Source organism: Aythya marila, assembly GCF_965140915.1.
Source record: "Aythya marila genome assembly, chromosome: 1".
Classification (NCBI taxonomy): domain Eukaryota; kingdom Metazoa; phylum Chordata; class Aves; order Anseriformes; family Anatidae; genus Aythya; species Aythya marila.
This window is the reverse complement of record NC_139042.1, coordinates 71576316-71595128: the sequence shown is the minus strand read 5'-3', so window position 1 is coordinate 71595128 and position 18813 is coordinate 71576316. Positions and strand designations below refer to the sequence as shown.

General features: G+C 40.8%; 1 protein-coding gene across 3 annotated transcripts; it reads right to left on the bottom strand.

The window, feature by feature from the left end:
• Nucleotides 1–1691: 1691 nt before the first annotated feature.
• On the bottom strand, nt 1692–17638 carry LOC309884337 (granulocyte-macrophage colony-stimulating factor receptor subunit alpha-like). 3 transcript variants are annotated; one of them, XM_082773199.1, is made up of 13 exons: nt 17528–17638; nt 15562–15655; nt 15248–15381; nt 13105–13231; nt 11669–11798; nt 11394–11569; nt 9318–9457; nt 7839–7877; nt 6781–6910; nt 5165–5261; nt 3660–3741; nt 2388–2497; nt 1692–2029 (listed from the first exon to the last, which is right to left on the bottom strand). In XM_082773199.1, exons 2-12 carry the CDS (start codon nt 15644–15646, stop codon nt 2426–2428), a joined length of 1212 nt encoding a protein of 403 aa, XP_082629325.1. In that variant the 5' UTR covers nt 15647–15655; nt 17528–17638; the 3' UTR covers nt 1692–2029; nt 2388–2425. The 3 variants fall into 3 exon arrangements, with proteins under 3 accessions (XP_082629325.1, XP_082629324.1, XP_082629326.1); XM_082773198.1 differs by lacking the exon at nt 1692–2029 and having other exon boundaries at nt 2044–2497; XM_082773200.1 differs by lacking the exons at nt 1692–2029; nt 15562–15655 and having other exon boundaries at nt 2044–2497; nt 17528–17623.
• Nucleotides 17639–18813: the final 1175 nt, after the last annotated feature.

Below are 18813 nucleotides of genomic sequence, written 5' to 3'. Positions count from 1 at the left end.
TCCTTTAAGGTACCTGTAGAGAGCGATAGGGTCACCCCTGAGCCTTCTCTTCTCCAGGCTGAACAAGCCCAGCTCCCTCAGCCACCCCTCATAAGACTTGTTCTCCAGACCCCTCACCAGCTTTGTTGCCCTTCTCTGGACTCGCTCGAGCACCTCAGTGTCCTTCTTGTAGTGAGGGGCCCAAAACTGAACACAGTACTTGAGGTGCGGCCTCACCAGAGCCGAGTACAGGGGGACAGTCACTCCCCTAGCCCTGCTGGCCACGCTGCTTCTTATACAAGCCAGGATGCTGTTGGCTTTCTTGGCCACCTGAGCACACTGCTGGCTCATATTCAGCTGACTATCAACCAATACTCCCAGGTCCTGCTCCGCCAGGCAGCTTTCCAAGCACTCATCTCTCAGCCTGTAGCTCTGCTTGGGGTTATTGCACCCCAGGTGCAGGACCCGGCACTTGGCCTTGTTGAACTTCATGCAGTTGGCCTCAGCCCATCGGTGCAGCCTATCCAGATCCTCCTGCAGAGCCTTCCTACCCTCGAGCAAATCGACACATGCACCTAACTTGGTGTCATCTGCGAACTTACTGAGGGTGCACTCAATCCCCTCATCCAGATCATCGATAAAGGTATTAAAGAGGACCGGCCCCAGCACCGAGCCCTGCGGGACGCCACTAGTGACTGGAGCTATATGAGCCATAAAAATCAGTGGGGCAACTTAAAGGATAAAGTTAAAAGTTTAAATGTTTAAAGATTAAAGTTTTGCAGCCCAGAAGGCCAACTGCATCCTGGGCTGCATCACCAGAGGAGTGTCCAGCAGGGCAAGGGAGGTGATTGCCCCCTCTGCTCTGCCCTTGTGAGGCCCCACTTGGAGTCCTTTGTCCAGGTCTGGGGCCACTGACAAAAGAAAGATGTTGATCTGTTAGAACGGGTCCAGAGGAGGGCCATTAAGTCGATCAGAGGGCTGGATTCAGCTTCTATTCACCATACTGAAAAAAATATTCCTTCAGCCTCCCTCGAAACAGTGTGTGCTTCAGCTCTCCCCAGTCATCTTGGTGCCTCTCTGCTGAACTGCTTTAGTTTGCCAGTGTCTGAAGGAGGCTGAAATCTGGACATAGAGCTGTATGTGCAGGCTCATAAGTGCTGAGCAGTGAGAATCACTTCCCTTGACCTGCTGGGTTCATTGCTCTCAGTACAGCCTACTACATGTATATGGATAGTTTTTATTACCATAAGGATACATTGCTGATTTGTGTTTGCCTCAGAGCCTTTTCTGCAAACCTGCCAGTCAGACATTCTCTAATATTCATGGGTTTAGTTTGTTCCAGGTATGGGATTTTGCATTTGCAAAACAAAAGTTGAACTTCATGAAGTCCCCATCAACCCATTTCATCAGCCTGTCAGGGACGCTCTGCATAGCAGACTGCCCTTCAGTATATCAGGCAGTATTCCCAGTTTGCTGTCATACATGTCTTGCTAAGGCTGCATTTCATACCACTGTCCAAGCTGTTGTCAGTACTAAGCAGTGAGTCTTAGCATTGATCCTGTAGAAGCATTGCTCATAGCCAGACAGTGCATTCAGCAGCCTGTGCTATTTTCCTGGTACCTTGTCCTAACCCCTTGACTCTGAAAAATACTGAGTAGTAAAGGTGTCTATTCAAGCAAAAGGACACAGAGATTAATTGAGTCACACACTCTATATTTTAAAATATGAAGCAGATAAACAAAAATGAAAGTAATGAGAAAGCAAGTAAGCAGTAAGAACAAAAACAGCTGGATACCAGCAGGTGGGATACCAGAGAAGATTCTGGGCTGCTATCACATTAATGGTGGCCAAGCCCTTAACACGTAAATAACACAGTTACATGTTCTCTGAGATTTCTGTTGATTACAGACCATCACTCAATATGCCATCCAGTTTTTAATCCCATTATTAATTTTCAAGTTGCCTATATGTATTTTAAGAGATCTGAGGAAACTTCAAGTATGAATAGGCATATTCTTGACTAGAACAGTATCATTCAGCAGACAGGAATCTCAAAAAAAAAAAAAAAGTTTATTAACCTCAATGAACACATTCTTTGTAATATAAGAAAAACAAAACAAAACAAAAAAAAACACCATTGTTTTTCTTTAAAAAAATTGAAATGTTGCTGAAACTTCTTTACTGAAATATTTAAATCATATTCACAAAATGGAAGATACACAATAAGGGCAGTTACACTAACAGTTAAAGTCAGCCAAAATTAGAAGAAAATACAATAGCATTTCAAAAAATTACATGTGAAGTAATCTTCTCTCTTGGCTGTACTACTGTTTTTGCCAAGAAAAGGAAGTAAGTGAAGAAGGCCCATGCATTATTATTCCTGAATTTCCACAGGGACATATAGTTACCTGAGAAATACACTTTCAGGTTCCTCATTTTTTCTTTGTTATTTTACTAATTCAGCAACTAAAATCTGTTCATTTTCAGATGTTATTGACTGCATTTTGCACTCCATCAGCTGAGAGGAAAATAAAAACTTTCATTAGTTTTGTACATGTGGATAAGTTAACTCTACTAACTCGTGTGTAATTCTGACAGTATTTCAACTTCTGTTGCATATTTTATAAAAATAATTCACTTCTTAGTTCTTTAGCCAATAAGCTTTCCTTAGAAAGTCAAAAAATTGACATTTCAACATTTCTGTAATGCTGACACATGGTTTTTAGCTGGCCTGGAAGTGGATAGGGAGAATGTGCTTTTTCTCCAACACATCACAGATTGGTATACCACAAATCATTTCTAAAGAATCAGAACAAAAAGATTAACTTTGTAAAGGTATGCAAGTAGAAACATTGGCCTGAAGCTTGGCTAATTGAGCGGACCATAAGAAACTATTAAATGTCACATAAGAACCTGCTGGCCAAGAAAAAGGATATCTGGGTGCAAGTGAGCTGCTGGGCTGTATGTTTGTCTGGTCTGACAATTACAGTCTGCCCTATCATCTTACAAAATCCTGTTTTGTACTGTTTTCTGTGTCACTTTTTTTGCAGCTTGCTAACAAATTTTATTAAAGCTGAGATAGTGGGTAAGTAGACGATCCACACCCAGAAAGACAAGGTAAGATGATGACTTGGTGGGAGGACCCAGAATCTGGGCACAAAGATCAGATGTGAAGGATTTGTGAATGTGAAGGATTGTGAATGCAGAGTGAAGGTGTGTGCACATCTCACTGGCAAACTTCAGCCCTGCACAGGTGGAGATGAAAAGTAAGACTGGGGTGTCCGTGACCCTGTTTATGTGATTGGTGTCAGCGATAATGTGGTACTGGTTAAGATACCCGTGCTGATCTGTGTGACTGGCTATCTCAGTGTGTGTGTTTGTGCATGTGTGTGCCTTGTATTGGGAAAATACACAGCCCTTGCTGCTGGCTGGACCTACCAATGGGAGCATCAATCCCTGTATCTGTTAGACTGGAGTGGGAGAAACCCTCCGGGTCTGGTAGGCCACTGCATTTGACTTCCCTTAGCAAACTCTCTGTTAATTTTCTCTCGTAATTCCTCAAAATATGGCAGAGGAAACGGTTATTCTTTGTGTTAAGTTCCTTACCATTTAAATAATACCTTTCAACCTTCAGTAAAGTATAGTATGCATTTCATATATTTAATATAAAGAAAGCCTACCTCTGGATTTATATCATGCTGTCCACTAAATGGATTTTTTGGCTTTGGGACTGGTGGAAATGCTGTTTTCCAATAATGAGTCCTGGAGATCAAAAGGGATGGAATTAAAAGGAAAAAATAAGTATCTAGCATGTATCAAAACCATTGTGCCCAACTCTTATATTACTTTTCCAGGATAGAAGAGAAATGAAAACTATACATCATCACAGCACAGAATGAACACATATAAGGATAACACCAAGAATTTGTACGCTAATAGTTTTATTTTTGGTAAAAGATTCACTAATAGTTATTTTCTTATTTGAAAGAAAAAAGAACTTCCTATTGTCCTCCTCTTTAAGTCACTGCAACCAGTGTAAAGTGAACATAAACATTTAAACAACTTGGAAGAACAGTATCTTCTCTGAATTACTGTATATTTCTATATGAAATGTATGATAAAGAAGATTAACCTTTTTCTTTCTTTTTCCCTGGCATAGTTTATTTCAAGAAACAACCTGCTTAGTTTTTGTGGTCTAAGATCTATTTCACTTGCTAGGACAATTTTAGTGAATGTTGCAAAATCTTTACTGTTAAGTGCGATCAGCCTGTTGTGTGCAATAACTACATTTCAAGAAATTAGATTTGTTTTGCAGACTGTCTACATGTTGGTAGGCAGTCTACACTTGGTGCAGCCTCACCTTGAACACTGTGTGCAGTTCTGGGCTCTACAGTGTAACAAGGATAGTGAGACACTTGAATGCATCCAGGAGAGGGCAACACGTCTGGTAACAGTGCTGGAGGACATGTCCTATGAGGACAGGCTGATGACACCTAATGCGTCCAGTTTCGAGAAAAGGAAGCTGAGAGGTGATCTCATTGCTCTCTACAACTTCCCAAGGAGGGAAAATTGGGAGGTACATGCTGATCTTCCTTGAATGCCAGAAAGAACCGCATCAAGGGAGGTTCAGACTGGGCATTAGGAAAAATTTCTTTACCATGAGAGTAGTGAAACAGACTTCATAGCAAGGTGGTTGATGCCCCATACATGTCAGTGTTCAACAGTTGGGTAAAGCTCTTAATAATATGCTTTAACTTTTGGTTAGCCCTGAAGTGTTCAGGCAGTTAGATTAGATGTTTGTTGAAGGTCCCTTCCATCTGAACTATTCTGTTCTGTTCTGTTCTGTTCTGTTCTATTCTATTTTCTATTCTATTCTATATTCTATTCTATATTGCAGATATCCAGTAGCTGTACTGCTAATCTAAGTGATTGTATATAATTGCTCTCTGCCACATCGACAGAAGAAACCCTGGAAATATTTGTGTGGGTCATCCAAAGAAGGACATTGGGCATCACAATTACATTACCTGCCTCAAGACCACCATTTTGGCTTGGCTTCCACTACAGTGTGAGTGGAACAGTTGCAACTATATCTCAAAGGCATCTGTACATTATTTATTTGTTTAAGAATTGCAGATGCATCACGAACCTCCAAAAATTTAAAAAATGCATAAATTAAGTTTACCTTTTGCAGAACAAAACTGTGAAAAAAAACACTAAGAATATTGCAACTGCCACCACTGATAAAATCCATATTGAAGAAGAAAAAACGTCTTCATTTCCTGAAAGAACAAAAGTCATGAAGTATTTTTGTTAATGAAAAGCAATAGATGCACAGCTATGCCAAACATGTCTCTGATGAGTGACTGCTGAATGTCAGTCTGAAAGGTTTCTCCTGGAATAAAAATCATCTCTTAAATTTAGCACCTTAGCAGTAGTTTTCTGGGACATATCAACGTTGAACCTGTTTGTTAATCTCTACCAGTAAGCAGGTAGGCACTCCACTTGCAAATGGATTACTTTTATATTGATTCCCAATGTTACTGCTAAGAGATGAACAAATTCTCTCTCTCTTTTTAATAAGGTAAAATGAAAAATAATGTTTAACAGTCCTTTATATTTTTGTGTGTCTGCAGTTGTAGTGGGTTTACGTGGCAAGGTTTTGGTAGTGAGGGGCTACCCCGGCTGGCATTTGTGAAAAGAATCCATAAGCTACCCTGTGTTAGATAATAGCCAGTTTCTGCTGGCTCCAAAGGGACCCACAGCTGCCCAGAGCTGAGCCAGGGAGCAATGCTGGTTGGGCCTCTGGGAGAGCAGGTTTAGAAAAGGGAAAAAAAAAAATGCTGCGCAACAGCAGCTGAGAGAGGAGTGAGAGAACATGTGAGAGAAGCATCCCTGCAGCCCTGAAGGTGAGTGCAGCAGGAGGGCAGGAGGTGCTCCAGGCAGGCAGCAGCAGATCTCCTGCAGTGTGTGGAGAAGCCCCTGGTGGAGCAGGCTGTCCCCCTGCAGCCCATGGGTCCCACATGGAGCAGATCTCCACGCTGCAGCCCCCCCATGGGTGGAGGAGCCCCCGGTGGAGCAGGTGGATGTGGCCTGGAGGAGGCCGCGGCCCATGGAGAGCCCCCGCAGGAGCAGACCCCGGGCCGGAGCTGCAGCCCGTGGAGAGGAGCCCACGCAGGAGCAGGGGGTCTGGGGGGAGCTGCCGCCCATCCATGGGGACCCGTGCTGGAGCAGTTTGCTCCTGGGGGATGGACCCAGTGGTACGGAGCCATGTGGGAGCAATTCTTGAAGAGCTGCTGCCTGTGGGAAGCCCCCACAGGCTCAGTTTGGGAAGTTTGGCATCCCGTGGGAGGGACCCCATGTGGAGCAGGGGCAGGAAGTGACCATGAAGGAGCACAGAGATGAAGCGTAACTACAGCCCCCATTCCCTGTTCCCTTACACAACTCAGGAAGAGGAAGTAGGAGAGGGTGGATGAAGGGAAGGAGAGTGTTTTTTGATTGTTTTCTTTTTTCCTCACTTCTCTAGCTTGTTAGTAATGACCAAAAAATTTCTCTGTTCTCTCTATGCTGAGTCTATTTTGCCCGTGATGATAATTGTTGAGTGATCTCCCTGTCCTTACCTCAACCCTTGAACCCTTTCCTTCCTATTTATTCTCCCTTTCCCTTTGAGGATGGGGAGTGAGAGAGTGGTTGTGGTGGAGCTCTGCTACCCAGCTGGGTAAGACCACCACTGCAGTACTGTGCAAGGTAGATAGTTCATAGCTAGGGGAGGTAAACCAATGCAAAGATTTTTGTTCTTACCAAACTCAACAGCTGCACTCCACTCCCCCCAGGCGTTATTCACAGAACAGTCAAGGCCAGCTGCTCTGATTTTCACAAGGTACTTCTTTCCCATACTGTAACTTTGAAGTATGTGGCTTCTTTCAATTTCCTTAAACAACAACAACAACAAACAGCAATTAAACTGAGTTTTTCTTTTTTGCATGTCTGTAATATGTAAGTTCCATTTACCAGTGAAATTTCACAAGGTTATAAGAGAATTTCTTGTTAGAGCAGACTGCTGTTACAGAGCAAAAAATAAACTTGCATGTTTTTAAATATGTAATGGATATGTACCTATGTATCTTCTTTCAAAAATAGTTTGTTAGTCTGTAAATTCTTCTGTTCAGAAGCTTTTAATCTTTGACCTTGTAGCCTACAATTTCTTATGATATAGCCTGATTTATTGATACTTTCCCTTGGCAAGTTGACAGAAGCAGAAAAATATCTTGAATTGTCTCATAATATTACAGCTATTATATGTGATGTGAGTAACAAACTGTCTCTGTGCACCTCACTCACATTCATCAGTCTTTGGATTATGACTCTTGAGGACAAGAATAAATTCCCATTCAAACGTGTAAAAATACTGCAATATTCAGTGTTACTAGAAGTTCCTGAAACGTGCTTACTCTGAGGTACTTTCAGGATAGCGAGGGGATGTCCAGACTCCACTGGTTAGAAGAAAGTCCTGCGTACCTGAAGAACAGCCCCCATTCCACAAACATTTTCTTTGTTGTTACTAAAGTGTAACTTCAAGTTCTGATCCAAACATTTGAGGGGCAAAGGGAACAATATAATGTAAAATGGATTTTTTTTTCCCAAAGCAGTTGCAGAATAGTAATAAAGTTCTCTTTAAATGTGTGATAAATTACCTAATTATCATAATTACTTAGCAGTTTGACACTTCTAAGAAACTTATAATAATGATCCCATAAAGCATAGGATACTGATGCTAAAGCATTTACATACTACTTAATTTTCACAAATAACTATGAAACTAACATGTGATGCTGATAAATAGAAAAGGCAAGACTTACTTTTGTAAAAGTATGTACAACCTCTTCTGCAGAATTACCCTGTAAATTGAGAGAAAACCTTTATTATTATGATTGCTTGGTTTTTGTTGAGATGTCATTTTAATCTACCATGTCCTTTCTCTCCATTACTTAGTTACTTTCTTATCTATTTTGCAGTTTGTTCAGAGGAACTAACAATTTACCTAATGTTTAGTTTCTGGTATGTAATTCATCTGCAACGCCGATTTTATAGAGTAGCTAATTTTTCTTTGGAAATGTATTTATTTTTCTTACTACTAGAATCAAGAAATAAATTTTATTTCAGATTTGTGACTGAAGACAAACAAACCAGACCTGATCTGAATGAAAACTATAGCTTCATTGTTACACATAGTAGAAAAACATATTTGAGATTTTTTATTTTAAATGTAGTATTTATATTTTAAAAGAAATTTCACTGTTTAATTGCAAATGCTATTCAATAATAACAACAATAACAACAATAATATAATCAATGTATTATTAATTAATATATTGTAATAATACTACTACTACTACTAATAATAATAGTCTCAGATTAAGTCTTAAAGAATTATGTATTGTTTTACTGTGATTTTCATGCTAAAGTTACACTGACTGGTATAAGCTTTCTTTGCTACACAGGCAAAGCGAGTCAGAGAAGTAATAATTTTTTGCAGCAGCTAGCTGGAATTGTGAAAAAAATCACTTCTGAAGTAGCAAGCCCCTAAATCTGAAGATTTGTAGTCTTTGGACTAAAGTTCAAATAAGAGAAATCCAATGAATTCCTTCAACTAGCATCTCAGTGGCTGTCTGGGAGTAGTACAAGCAGGTTCTTCCTTCATAGTCGCTATCTGCCATCTTGTGGTCACTTGTGGCCACTTGTCTTGCAGGTTTTTTTTTTTTTTTTTTTTTTTTTTTTTTTTTTTTTTTTTTTTTTTTCCGTGCAAAAAAGCTTTTAAAATCAAGATCCGAACTTCACTTTCAGTAGCTTAAATGGTTCTACACAATGACCTGTGCCTTTCACACTGCCTTTCTGCTTTCTCTCATTTGTTTTCATTTTACTTAATATTATGCAGCTTCATGTGTTAGACCAAAATGTGTGTTTCTTGTCTATAATATCTAGTAAACTGTTTGCATTTTGAATATACAGAAATTTCAGTCCTCTCCACCAATTCGTATTCCTTAACTGGACGTCCATTTCTCCATCCAGTACTTACAGCCCAGCTCTACTGTTTCAAAAAGATACAGTCGCTACTGGAAAAAATCCAGTCCAGGATAGTTCTAGCAGGTCTCATTGAAAGAAGTGACTTTTTTGAGTTCTGTCACAACTGAGAAAGGCACAACCACAAAGAAATATGGTGCTACATATGAGGAAGGCTACACCATATAAGAGAGAGAAATTTTCTTTTTACCCAAGTGTAGTAGAAAATAAAGCGTATGTATTAATGTTAAATGTAGATCAAGAAACTCTCCTCTTACCTTATATGTTATTTTGACTTCATATTTAAAACACCTGTCTTTATGCAAATGACTTATTTGGGGTCGTTGCCACTGAATTATGCAATCATTTTGTTTTTTGTCACAGTTGACAGTGACATTTGAAGGAGGCATGAGTTTTTCTGAAATGATACAGTAGAGAATTCAAATAATCATGTTATCTCCTTTTGCTTTGGTAGAAGAGAGTGCAATAGCAGGTAACAGCTCTGTGAAGAAATAATTATATATATTTTTTTCTTGGGAACTCTGTTAGAAATAATTGAAAGACCAGAAGTCTCTAGATCTTGTCCATTGGATCAGAAAACAAAAAGAAACAAACAAAAAAAAAAACATGGAACATGACCAGGGAAGAACAATATGATGACAACCCTAATGTAAGAAATCTGAAGATCATTTCTTTCTCTAAGACTCCTTGCATGATTCTTCTGTTACATGAACTTATGGCTTGCTTGGTGTTGTGAACTATGCAGCTTATTCCCCCTCCAAAAATAGTCATACAAATTTAAGAATTCAGTTTTAAGAATCTAGAACTTTACAATATATCTCCCCTAGGAGGTGTGGACAAAAGTATTGCAGACCTTTGAATTTTGATCATCTCCAAGGACTTGATGGTTATTGTAACAGCAAAAGACAAATAGTCACTGATGACTAAAAAGGTGATAAAAGGATGATAGAAGAAATAGTTTCAGTTACCTTGAACCAGTCTATACAGACAAAACTGGTTATTTGGGCTGTTTGGTCAAAGAACACTATTGTTTCATGTCCCAGGAGTAATATTACAGCTTGATTTCTTCTCTTTATAGAATGAAGCTTTGTCCATTTTTTGGAGGCAATACCAGATCAGTAGGGCTTTGCCAAAAAGGCTTTGCCAATAGTATAAACAATTGCACAGGAAGCTTCCAAGTAGATCACCATATATGCAAGTGCATATGAAAACCTGAGCTGTTTTATACATATCGGTTTCTTTAGTCAAGGGTGTCTGTCCATTCACGCTATCCCTACTGGCAATGAGAAGGAGGAGCAATTGCCCAAAGAAGCTTTTCCTGCAAAGTCTCTTCAGTTGAAACGTGTGAATTGCAATCTTCTACATCCTGTGGACCCTGCTAGTGAAAAACTTAAATACAATTAGAGTAGATTGCTAAAGAAGCTGAGAGAGGCTGCAGCTGTGAAGCTTTTTTGCTGGCATTCCCTCATGGCTGTTTTGCTTAGGGAATAGATTTTCCTGAAAAAGCTACAGCCTCTTACTTTTGACCCTAGGTCTAAAGGCATGACAGGGTACTTTCACAGGTGATTAAACGAAGTGAGTATAGTATAGTGAGAATAGAATAATTGCAAAAACATAATATGTGAAAGGACGTTTCAGGGCTTGCCTCAATGGATACTATTCTTAAATAAAAAACATTCTGTCCAATGGTGCTTGTAAATGGTTAACTGCAGTCTGAATTGACATGTAGAAAGTCCATCAAAAGAAAATGATTACACAGGGGAGTAAACTGGGGTAAAATTATGTAGCCAAGCACTGATCCCAGCCATAAGACCATTTTCAGAAGTTTTAAGTATAACAGAAAATGGTATGGAGGTCTGTAGTAAATGCAGTGATAAAGTCAATACTTATTGTCTTTTAGGTTAATAATCAACTAAATCAGTTGACAGTCTAGGCAACAAAAATTCACTATAGCTACATAAAGACATAAGTAGAGATTTCAACTGGAATTTTGAAACTCTGATACCAACATCAAATGTGCTTGCATGCTCACAGGTTTTTTAGGTAAATGATTTCCAAACCAGGAAATCCTAACTCTCAACAATGTGAATTCTGTTAGGGTGTTTAGACTTCTCTGAACAGTTGTTTCTGAATGGTTCTACCTCCTCTTGTTGTACAATTTGGAATTACATTTTTGCAGAAATTGAGGACAAGATCAAAGCTTTTCAAAGAAAGGAAAAGACTATTTTGTGGAGTGACAATTCTGAAATGAATTCAGTCTCCATCTCAGGGATGGATGCTCTACTACCCTTATGCAATAATGGAAATAAACCAGAGATAAATTATTTACTCACCAATTGTATACAGTTCGATGTACTTATCATAGAATCGGATCTGGGAGACATTGCTAGACCCATTCACCATGAAGTAAGCAGTTTTGTATTTAATCATCACATTTTGGAATCTACATCCCACGTGTCTGCCATTTTCATCTTTAATGTAAAGCTCACATTCTGTCTCATAATCATCTCTGCATATAACAAAGTGTTTTAGTTAAAGATGGGCAGTGGGCAGTGTAATGTGTTGAGTGAGAATTCAGGCTTCCCAGGATTCAAGCAGGCTTACTTACCTTGAATTCTTCCAGTAGAGAAAATATTGGGTATCTCCTGGAGCATTTCTGCCTGCCTGCCAAGTGCAGTTCATGAGAGAAACATCATAAATCACGCAGGAGAAGTTTTCAATGGCTGACCCCTTTATGCCTGCAAACACAGCAATCTCTGTTAGGTTGAAGAACTGTGTGACTGCTCCAAGATGGAGGATCTTGGTGCATGTTTAGATATGCTAAATACCTGCAACTCCAACCAATTAGTGCTAGGGTTAGTAATGATGGAATTCATTTTAGGTAGCAGCATTGGAAGATACTTGGACTGATATGAAAAATTTAATGTGGCTATATTCTCCAAATATATGATAACAGTTGTATTTGGTAGAATGAGGCTCAGGGAAGCCTATACTGCCATAGAACAGGCTGACACCCAAAGTGGCCACCACTGTGCTTTGAACTGTTCTGATTCAAAAGGACACACTGGTGTCCAATGCTGCAGACCGAAATCTCTGCCTATCATCCTTAGGATCCTGCCATAGCATTTTTATTTGAGGGATGTTCTTCAGCATTCTGTCAGATAAATGAAGAGCAAGAGGGGCTTCACTGAGAACTCTAGAGAGGGAGAGAAGGTCAAATGCAGAGCTGTGAAGATTTTCCAGACTTCATGGAAGTGAATATATAAATACCTGAGGTGTTCTCTGCAGGGATACCTTCTTATAGCTGGAATAAACACCAGGAACCTTCCCCATATCACAAACATTTCAATTAGCTCTTTAGCACCTACTCCCCGCAAAGCCTAATAAGGAGATTAAACATGGCGTTTAAATGGAAAGATGACTTATTCTCCCTTTTATAAGGAAACAACAATTTCTTTGAGCCTGATGAGGTAGGGAGTTTTTTTTTTTTTTTTTTTTTTTTTTAATATGTGTCAACTCATGTTGCTTAAAGGAGCAGATCATGTACCTCATTCTCTTAACACTCATATCTACTATCCCTCTCATACAAAGAAGGGTAGATTCAGTCAGAACTTTCATTATTGTGGATTGAACAAAGTGTTAGGCATAACAGCATGAGTTATGCTGTGACAAAATTTAAGGTATCATAGAATTCTCAAGAATTTAAAAACTACAGACACAAACCTGTTTCACCTTGATTTTTAATAGCATAGACATCCGAATGCAGTCAACAAAATATTAGCACAAACATTTAAAAAAGAATTAGGAATTAAAAAGATTGCACCAAGCAAGGCAGCCAACTAAGGACTAAAGAATTATTGAGTTAGTTCTAGGAAACTCCTTTACTTGTCTAAGAAACATTGTCATAAGGGTGTGAACAGGAAGCTATCCATTTACAGGAAAGAATTTAGTAATGAAAGATTTTTTTTTTTGTTATTTATTTATTTATTTAACCCTCAGGCCATTGGAAGCAGGCAAATCCTCTCTCAAAGTCTAGTGTATTACCTCGAGGAATACATGTGCATATGCTTGAATATGTACTGTTGATGTTCACTGCTGTAACTGAAAAGTTTGCCCCGTTGTGCAGAGGAAACATTAGATTTCCATCAAATATGCAGGTCATGTCCACTGCCTGAAAAATGACATGCAGGTAGTTTATTTTCAGTTTTTTGTCTAACAGTTTACATAACGCTTCCTGCAGAAAGCTTGTGCTTGCTTTGTAGCAGCGTGACCACTACAATAGTGAAGTAGATACTGATGTCTCCCCATGTTTAAGAACCTCCTTCCCAGAAGTTTTGTGTAATGAACCTTTAACAGTGCAAGGTGAAGACACTGGCGCTTTCCTCCAGAAAATCTCATGACTGAACAGTGCCAGGAGCAGAAGTTCCTCCCCTCTTTCCAACAAATCTACTGTACCTCCTCAAAATGGAGTATATGCTCCTTCATAAGAATCAAAAGATGACTTCAATGTGCTTTACTCTCCTTTCAGTGACAAAGGGAGATACCCCACAAATGTGTGCCTGTATAAGGAGATGGCTTGAGGTTCATCTCCAGTAACATTACCTTTCTGAATACTAGCAGACATTTTCAACAAGTCATATAGCTGCCTTGTCTGTGCAGCAGTGAAGGAGGGCACAGATGTTAGCATCTGAGATGTATGAGATACACTGTCTTCAGGCAGGGCCTGTACCTCTCTAGTCACACCTGTCAGAGCTTAGAATACTACAATTTCCAGGCTTAGATAGCTGAAATGAGGGTGATATAACCCTATTCTGATCTGTGATTAGCAATACTGGTGATATAACTGCATGGAGTATTAAAAGAGTTCCCCAAAGTCAGACTTTTCTAGGAACTGCCTGCAGAACCAGTAAGCATGTATTTGACTTATTGACATACTTGTGTAGCATAACATGCTTACTCTCTATTAGTGCAAAATACAGCATCAAAAACAGTGGCTTCTGCTACAGTTCCTCTTTCTGAAACAACTTCATTTTAAAGATAACATACTCTAGAGATAGAGATAGAGATAATCTAGAGATTTAGAGATAACCTACTCTATCACAAGAAATATTGGCCAGATAGGCTTCAACATTAATGCAACTTTGGGATCTAGAGGAAGAGAGCTTAGTGAAGGCTGGAATAATACACGTATTCAAGAAAAAATAAGTGCAAGGGCACAACTTCATGACTTGCTTTAATGTACCTGTGCAGTTTGCAGAGGCTGGTAAAAGATAAACTATTCTTGTTAACATGCATAGTAATTACCAAATAGGGAAAGGTTTAGCTTGCAATCTTCTCTGCATGAGAACTTCTGAAAACAGACTAAATCAGAAGCAGAAGTTACCTTCCTATAACGTCAGAACACTTCTCAAGTAATCCATTCACACAAGATTTGAGTTCCATGCCTCCTGTTATCAAAAGGTTAGATCTATAGTTTAAAAATCCAGTGTATTTCTCCTTTTTATCTATTTATATAGGTTAATAATTGCATCAGGCTAAGATGAGCATCTGGAACATGCTGACTTGCAGAGTGATCCAGAGTGCATGCCTTCCAAGAATGTCTAGCTACAGAGCTGCTGGCTGCTCAGGCACACGTTTTTTAAGGTCTTGGCTCTGTTGGCCTATACAAAGGTGCCTACTGCATTTGAAATACCCCAGACAACCTGCTTAGCTCCCACGAGCCATTCCAGAAATATTATCCCTTCACAGGCTTCTGTGTCACATCAGTCAGTCCTGAGCAGGTATATCACTACATTTCCAATGCCTTATTTTTAGGTAAGTCAGTCAGGACACATGTATCTAACTCAGTTTCTCCTCCATACTTTAAATACAGCATCTGTACAGCATGAGATGCCTCTCACTGAAGTTCCTCTGAAACCAGGAAAGAGGAAATCTTACACTTAAGTCTCATCAAGGTTCTGATCTCCCAAGAATGATCTCAAGGCAAGAATTTCACAAGAATGGCCAGAGAGGGCAGACATATCTCAGTACAAAGATGGGCCTTAATAAAAACTAGAAAAAAAAATGCTAAAACAGAGACTATCTTGTTCTAACCAAGAATACCTTTTTTCAATTACTTAAGAATGTGAAAGAGAAAGAACAAAGTGTAATGATTTATTTCTGTTAAAACTTTATATAGAAAATTTACCTTTATAATGGCCTTTTCATTGTCTGCTGCCACAGAACACTTGTACTCGGTGAAATTTGTACTGCTTATCCAACTCAGTTCCATTTTCCAAGGATTCAGTGTCAAATTTCTGATAGGTGGCTCTGGCATCTCCACTGAAAATATCACATAATAGGATCAGTAAGGTGCAGGATTGATGCTACCCATTTTTTTGGAGTGCAAAGGCTACTACCTATCAGGTCTAAGACAACAGGTAACTGGAAGACAACTACCTGTAAAGAGAAGCATGCTACACCTCGTCTGGGAGGATGTCTGCATGGAAGTGTTCTACTCACAATCTGTGCATTGCCAGTCAATACACATCTGGGCGACCAGAAGCAGCCACTGGGTCATGAAGATGAGTCCAAGACAAGCAAGCATCTCTTCTTCCTTGGAGACAGAAAGCAGCAGAACTTGCCCAAGGTGAAAGACACCAGAGTGAATCACTGTCCCCTGAATTTGTCTGGTCTAATCTGCTCATGCTGCCTGCTTCCACACCATCTGCCCATCTCTCAATTACTGACCAAGAAAAGATTCAATAGACCTCTCAAAGTCAGAGAAACATTCAAATAAATGGTAACAAAGTTAATGAAGTTGCTCTTTTCTGCAGAAAAACAACCTGTGTGATGATTTATAAAGCTGTTTATTTGGGAATCACTCTAGAAATGCATACACTTATGACTGCTGTCTTAAGGCCTAAAGATCACCTGTCTGGTGCATAGAAAGGTTAGGATGAGTGGACCTAAAGCATGTGAGTAAACAGCTGCAAACAAAATCAGCTGCATATCAAAATCAGTCACAGCAATATCATAGAATCATAGAATGGCTTGGGTTAGAAAGGACCTCAAATATCATCTAGTGCCAACCCTCCTGCCATGGGCAGGGATGCCACCCACTAGATCAGGTTGCTCAGGGCCCCATCAAACATGGTTGTGAACACCTCCAGGGATGGGGCATCCACAGCTTCTCTGGGCAACCTGTGCAAGTGCCACATTACTCTCTGAGTGAATAACTTCCTCCTAATCTCTAATCTAAATCTCCCCTCTTTTAGTTAAAAACCATTCCCCCATGTCCTGTCATTATCTGATTGAGCAGAGTCGCTCTCCATCTTTTTTATAAGTCCCTTCTAAGTACTGAAAGGTTGCAGTGAGGTCACCCTGGAGCCTTCTCTTCTGTAGGCTGAACATCCCCAGCTCTCTCAGCCTGTCTTCATAGGAGAGGTGCTTCAGCCCTCTGAACATCTTTGTGGTCCTCCTCTGGATCTGCTCGAACAGATCAACATCCTTCTTGTGATTGGGCCCACAGACACAGTACCCCGAGTAGGGCCTCACAAGGGCAGAGCAGAGGGGGACAGTCACCTCCCTTGCCCTGCTGGCCACTCCCCTGTTGATGCAGGCCAGGATGCAGTTGGCCTTCTGGGCTGCAAGTGTGCACTGCCGGCTCCTGTTGAGCTTTTTGTCCACTAGCATGCCCAAGTCCTTCTCTGCAGGGCTGCTCTCAATGAGTTCTTTTCCCAGTCTGACTTCATGTCTGGAACTGCCCTGACGCAGGTACAGCACCTTGCACTTTGACTTGTTGAACCTCATGAGGTTCACATGGGCCCAAATCTTAAGCTTCTCCATGTCCCTTTGGATGGCATCACTTCCTTCTGTTGTATCAGCTCTACCACTCAGCTTGGTGTCATCTGCAAACTTGCTGAGGGTGCACTTGATCCCACTGTCTATGTCACTGGCAAAGATATTAAACAGTACCGGTCCCAGGACAGACCCCTGAGGGACACTATTCATCACTGGCCTCCACTTGGACATAAAGCCATTTTCAATATCAGTCAGCTCTCATTACCCATTGATCAGTAAGTTTGGTGCTTATGTTGCCTCGGAATAGTTTATGTACTTTCAAGGATATTTTTGAGTACGTGCATAAAAGTGAATCCAGTAGGAGTATCTACTGTTACTACAAATTCAGTGCCAAAACTAGAGAGAGAATAAACCATATGGCTGGGAACTTTCTTAGCAGGCAGTAGGTCCTTGCAAAAAAACTTCATTCAATTTAGCTCCGCATATTTCTTTTTCAGCTTTTAAGATTTTGCCTGGGATATTATCCCTCCAGCCCTGGGCTTCCAGTATCTCTCCTAAAGCCTTACCAAATACCACTACAAGAAAGAAAAAACAAAAACAAAACAAACAAACAAACAAACAAAAAACAACAAGCAACAAACAAACAAACAAAAAAACACAACACACAAAGATAAGATGAACCTACCTTGTATTTCAAAACTTCTTTGTCTCACTTATATTTGTATCATAGCCTCGAGGCTCAGAGAAGATGGAAAGACTTGCAGTTGAAATGGTTGTACAGTTACAAATAGGGCTGTCTCACTTGTCACTTGTGTTTTAGAGAACAGTCCTACCATCGGAAGTGTTGCAAGATAGAATGTTCATCACTTCCTTCCTGTTTCTCACCAAATTAATGCAACTGTAAAAGTCACAATTTCATTAAACTCAAACAAGCAGCTAGATTGTTAAATTACCTGTTGTATTGAGTCCGTTTGTGTTAGGGAATCCAATAAGTACATAAGAAATTTCTTTTACAGATATTTATGTCTCGCTCTTTCTAGTGGGCTTGTGTGGCAACGTTTTGGTAGCAGAGGACTACATGGGATAGCCTCTGCGAGAAGAATCCAGAGGCTGCCCCATGTTAGATAAAGGCCAGTTTCTGCTGACTCCTGAGTTCTGCTGACCCACTGCTGCCCAGAGCTGAGCCAATAAGATGTTGTTTTGCACCTCTGTGAAACCATATTTAAGAAAGGGGTAAAAAAAAAAAAAAAAAAGCTGCACAACAGCAGCTGGAAGAACAAGGAGTGAGAACCAGCCCTGCAGAACCCCAGGTCAGTGCAGAAGTTGATCAGGAGGTGCTCCAGGCAGGCAGCAGCAGTAGTCCTGCTGTGGCCTGTGGAGAGGCCCCTGGTGGAGCAGGCTGTCCCCCTGCAGCCCATGGGTCCCACATGGAGCAGATCTCCACGCTGCAGCCCCCCCATGGGTGGAGGAGCCCCCGGTGGAGCAGGTGGATGTGGCCTGGAGGAGGCCGCGGCCCATGGAGAGCCCCCGCAGGAGCAGGCCCCAGGCCGGAGCTGCAGCCCGTGGAGAGGAGCCCACGCAGGAGCAGGGGGTCTGGGGGGAGCTGCCGCCCATCCGTGGGGACCCGTGCTGGAGCAGTTTGCTCCCAGGGGATGGACCCCGTGGCATGGAGCTGTGTGGGAGCAGTGCTTGAAGAGCTGCTGCCTGTGGGAAGCCCCCACAGGCTCGGTTTGGGAAGTTTGGCATCCCGTGGGAGGGACCCCATGTGGAGCAGGGGCAGAGAGTGACCATGAAGAAGCACAGAGATGAAGCGTAACTACAGCCCCCATTCCCTGTTCCCTTACACAACTCAGGAAGAGGAAGTAGGAGAGGGTGGATGAAGGGAAGGAGAGTGGTTTTTGTTTGTTCTTTGTTTCTCGCTTCTCTAGCTTGTTAGTAATGCTTGTTAGTAATGTGCAATAAATTTATGTG